The following is a 5433-nucleotide window of genomic DNA, read 5'->3' as shown; positions in this document are numbered from 1 at the left end:
ACGCTCAGACACAGACACTCTTCATCTTACACCTGCTCTGAAGCAGTAGGAAGTGAATTCTCAATCTGTCAACATGACCATCTGGTCTATCTGCATATCACGGCTTTCTCTATTACTGTATGAAGGAATGGCAATCACAAAGCCAAAATAAAACTAAAATGCACCTGAATGGGAGTCTGTCTCTCTTTCTCTTTGTTGAAACGGAATAATACATGGCCTCTTAGAGCAAAACCAGCAGTAACGTAAATAATTTAAACTGAGCGTTCAGGACAGCGTAATTAAGTGAACAATATGGCACAGGTAATGTGGTAATCAGTAATACCCCCGTCGGGGTTCCAGGACAGGTACCAGACTTCCCAGACACTGCCACAGCTCTTTCAGTAAGTGACAGGACCTTTACTATCCAGGGTCCAAGCAACACTAGGTAAAGGCGGTAACAGGAGGAGTGTGGAGGTAATCACGTACAGTAACTACTATACTAAAACAATACTGCAAAAATGTTCACTTTGTACCTTAAAACTAAACTACTACTGCTACCATTAGGACACGTTCAATTCACTCTCTCACTGGCTAATTGACAATTCCAGCAACTACCTGACAAATTCTGGTCACTTATTAGTCTTTCAAAGTGAATTTTAAGGCCACTGAAAATATTTCCGACCTTAGAAATTTTTTCATCTGCAAAAAAGTGAAGATGCTCACTGTGATTTAGCTTCTGGGCCTAAGGCCACTTGAAAATTAGCAAAGTTGAATTAAACATAATTCTATTTGTTTAATTTTGGTTTTTAAATGTCTCTACACAGCTGCCTCAGCATTCATTCTTACCCCCCAGCAGATAATAACTATGAAAAGTAAATTGTGACACTGTCATTTTATGGCCTAGATACAGCAACATACCTCTCTCCGAGAGATGAGCCCTTAAAAAGTCTAACCTCTTACAAAATTTAACTAACTCAACTGAGAATCTTTCTAGAATCTGATTACATTACCAGAAGTTATACAGAAGCAGTTTAAAAAAAAAAAACTCTCCAGAAAGTTCTCGGTTGAGTGCCTACTAATGAACAAAGGTTAACTTTATCTAAAAGGTCAAATGCCTGGTGGCTAAGGTTATGACCTTAACAACTTAAATTGTGACCTTGCCACGTGCCGGGTATATTGTAGATTCTGATACAGATCATCTGGTAAAGACTGGCCATAAATTAGCTTTACTGTTACACGCCCACAAAGAAAACCATTTGCCGCAATACCATAATATCTCCAAGTTGTCCTATGATCCAGGGGAAGGACGGCTCCAACAGAGACCAAATTCAGGGCATAAAATGGTTTTACTCTTTTATACTTTTAACGAGATGAAATTCTCAGGCTTATGGAATCACTCCGATTCCATTACACTGGGTACTGTTTATCAGCCACAAAATTCACACAGTTCTAATGCCCCTGGATTTACAGGGGGGAAAGAAAAGGAATGCAGTTTATGTATTGTATTTTAGCGTCTCAATAAGTCTTAGAATAAATCACCTCTGCTTTTAAAGAAGGATTGATTCTGCATTAGCTTCCCATATTTACATGTGTGTTCTAAGATTTCAACTTCCTTCCAAAGAAGAGGCCGAGGCATGAAGCAGTAATTATTGTATGCATTCTCAGAAAGAAAAAAAGATCTTTCTATGGCCATCAAGGGAGGGGGAAAAGGCATTTCAGAAGGAAAAAAAAAAAAAAAACATTTGAAAGAAAGAGAAGGGAGAGAGGAAAAAAAAAAGGCTATAGGTGAAACGGCCGCGATGGTTTTGGCATGTTTCTCCAAGCACGTTTCAGAGTCTCTGCCTCCTGCCAATATTGGCAAGTTCTCAAAACTTTTAAGGAGGTAAAAACATTGTTTAGTGTTTACAAATCTTCAGTATTATAACAGATGCTTGTCAAATCAGTTGTATGTGAGTGGACCGATCTACCTCCTATTTGTATTGGCAGCTTCCCTTCCACAAATAACAGGTCTCCGAATCTCTTAAATCAAATCTGGAATATTTTCAGACAAAAGGCCCTGCGCACGTCCCCTCAGATCCGGACCCGTGCGCACAGGCGGCCAGGGCTGCGCGGGCAGAGCCAATGGCCTGCACTTGGCCGGGGTTCAGGCGACCGAGGGATTCTGGGAGACGCACGAAAACCAAACCGAAAGGTAGTCTGATCCACGGTGCTGTCAATAAATCTTTCATAAGCAATAAGGATGCTCACTCTGCTCAGCAACCTTCTCCCTGCCATTTTACCAACATCACCATTCAGGTCACTGAAACCACCAGCAACCGTGATGCCTCTAGGATGAGGAGTCCCAGCACAGGCACAAACCCAACAGTGAAAGAGAACATCCTGGATGAAACGGCCGCAAGAGTGAGAAAGCCTCCATCTCGGGGAATCTGACGGAGAGGTTCACAGTTAAAGCTTAGAAGGGATGCTGCTCACACTGATTAACGGTAACAGGTATTTCATTTCCATGTTTCCCCTTAAGGAAGCATATACCACGATGGGCATCACCCATTGGCACCTGCAATTTTCTACGTTGGTCCATTAGAGCATTTACTATCGCTTATGAATTGTTTACTTCTCCAAATACTGAAGAGATTAAACACAAGATTTTCAAAGAGCACTCCCTGAAAGCCCCTCTGACACTCACACTTTTTCTGCACCTTGCCCCAGCAGAATCTCCACTTATATATGCAAATAAATTTTTAAAAAATTGTAACCCTGCTTTTTCAATAGACAAAATGAAGTAACAACAATATGGTCAACAGGGGGTTAAGAAAGGGCCACCTGTTCTTGTTTAGAGGTCATTTGAGAAAGATGTGGCCTTTTCCTTTTCGCTGCCCATAACTGGCTAAAGCAACAGGCGCTTCTTATAATTAAGTATACATTTTCAAAAACCCAAATATTTGAAACACTTACAGATCACATCCTCTAAAATACTCATCTATCCCCTGCCAACAGAATGCAAATGATGATGTGACGTGCTTGCAAAGTAAATTTCTCCAGTTTCTTATGTAAGGACAGATGGATAACAAAAGTTCTCTTCCTAAAACATATATTGAGAATAATAATAGAGAACAGGCTATCGGCTGGCTGCTTTGAAAAAAACAGCTCACATTTTTAAAATTAAAAATGTTTTGCCAAACAATACAGAGTCGCTTTTACAGGTAGCATCTTTTCTTTCCTTTGTGAAAAAATACATACATACGTGAACCCCCAAAACAACCTACTGGTAGGACGCCACCACCTTCTTTCTTCCATCTGGCTCAAGTAACTGCTATGAAGGTAATCCAGCGAGACCAGTATGTACATATAAAAAGTCAGCAAGTTACACAAGACCTGAGCTTTCACATCACACAATGAGCATTTTGTCTAAAACAAGGCGAAAGGAACAAAGTGAAAATGCACTATTTCATCCAGCCCTCAATATTATTATCCTGAATGCTACTCTACATGCTGTAATATGAACAGGTAAAACATGCCTTGAAAACCGCCTTGGAACAATAATTTCATTATGAATCAAAGCAACTCACTAAATCAATTATCAATACTGATTTCTCAATGTGTTCATGTGTCAAACCATACAGGTTTGGTTACTTTTAAGATTAGCTTCTCCATCAATTACTTAAAGAATTGGTTTCTTTTTCCCTTAGCTTTCTTAAACAGTGCCAAGTATTCCTAATGAAAGCCACTAAGTTTGCGTATTAATGTGACTTTTTTTCCTTCATAAATGATCAGCAATTTGATAGCAATCTTACCTCCAACCTCTTCTTAATTAGCAGAGGGTTCAAGTGACCCCAGTAGGTTAAAACACTCCCAAAAGAAAAGCAACTAAAAATATTGCCTCACTACCAAACTAAATGCCTTTTAACTAGATCACCTGCCAGTTCAAATATGCTCTTTATTACGAAGGTTTTTACACAGCTTTTCTCAGCCCTCATCAAAAAATGAGATTTAAACATATGCCATAACTGACTACCAACACCTTTGATAACACGGCTTGCCAAAAGAACTGAACTTGGCGAGAATTCTCTCAAAGCTATGCTTTTCCACCTGAATGAAGGTGGACCCTCCCAACACTGGAGTGTCTGGCTCCTCTGCCATTGGTCTACCTTTGACAGCACACTGTCGGCGGGGACGCGGCCTGCCGTCGGGCGTCCCAGAATGTCCCAGCATAGACAGAGGTCGTCAGGAAAGAAACCCACGCCAGCAAGTGGGACGACTTGTCCCCATCGCACTTACCTGCTGCATGCACAAAGTATGCCAAATATAAATCGAGTTCCTTAACAGAAACCCCTATGTGATGGGGCTGGACACAGAGCCCTGGGTTAGAGCACTGCGGGGACTTTACAAGGCGCTCGCCATCAGTACTTTCCAGCGGAATACCTTTAAATAAAATCACCATAACAAGGTCCAACCTCCAGACTTTATCTGCCTGGCGGAGGCAGTCAATTCTTCGCATCTTGCCTTTCTGGTCAGGGTTGGAAAGAACACAACACGGAGGCTTTTTCCCTGTAACTGTAAGAACAAAATCCTCTCGGTACTCGGGTCGGATATCTTTCCGCAACTTGGCCAGAAGTCGAGATGCCCACTTCTGCTTGACCTCTGGTTTTTCACTTAGCAACTCATCCTTCACGGCTCTCTCTTCTTCTTTTGACATACGCTTTTCATGTTTTTTGAAGTATTTTCGTTTTCGGGCCTGCAGGTTGAACCATGTGTAGGCGAAGGCTCGGACGTGGGGCAGAAGTGCTTCGATGAAAGGATGAAACTCATCCTGGGGAAATGAATAAAAACAAAAATGTAACTGTAATGAAAACAAAAGGAAGCAACATTTCTTCAGATGGTCACCTTAAAAAAAAAAAGAAAAAAAAACCTTATTTCACTTGAAATTTGATTCAAGCATTATGTTACCAAAATCATACATGGGATCCCTATGGGAAGTCTGATGGGGGAAAAACTATCAGTATCACGTCTCACAATATCAAAGAAGAAAACTGTTAAAAATTAAAAACTGTTTTGGTATGTTCACCGAAGTGTAACACGTTCTACTGTCAGGCCTACATCCCAAATCCTTTAGTTAGGAAGTGAAGTTTATCAAAATGGTTATAACAACATACAATCTTAACCCTATTTCAAGGAACGCATATCTAATTTTGCTCCAGCCTTGACCTCACTACTTGTAGTACAGCCAGGGCTCGGCCGCCAGATTGGCAAATCCTAAACATTTAGATGCCAGTCAATGTTTATGGAAGTCTAGGAGCAAAAATCATCTCCACGATCAATGAAAACAAAGACTTTCCCCTCTAAAAATATTGCATGTAGGCTCTGATCTGTTTCTTAGTCATTTTGGTAACATCTGAATTCCTTTTTAAGTGTGACAGTTGCACACAAATCTTTTTCGTCAAAAACTTAGAAAAATGT

The 5433-nt window shown here is 40.6% G+C and overlaps 1 protein-coding gene across 5 annotated transcripts in view; it reads right to left on the bottom strand.

Annotated features, from left to right (window-relative positions):
• NFIA (nuclear factor I A) overlaps positions 1–5433 on the bottom strand; it is a 340770-nt gene that overhangs the window by 330057 nt on the left and 5280 nt on the right. For all 5 annotated transcript variants that reach the window (XM_032494426.1, XM_032494423.1, XM_032494424.1 and 2 more), the window contains exon 2: positions 4255–4786. In XM_032494426.1, coding sequence (XP_032350317.1) covers positions 4255–4786 — 532 coding nt within the window. The remainder of the gene's footprint in view (positions 1–4254; positions 4787–5433) is intronic.

Source organism: Camelus ferus, chromosome 13 (assembly GCF_009834535.1).
Source record: "Camelus ferus isolate YT-003-E chromosome 13, BCGSAC_Cfer_1.0, whole genome shotgun sequence".
NCBI classification, from domain to species: Eukaryota; Metazoa; Chordata; class Mammalia; order Artiodactyla; family Camelidae; genus Camelus; species Camelus ferus.
The sequence above is the reverse complement of the archived record's forward strand: the minus strand, read 5'-3'. Positions and strand labels throughout refer to the sequence as shown.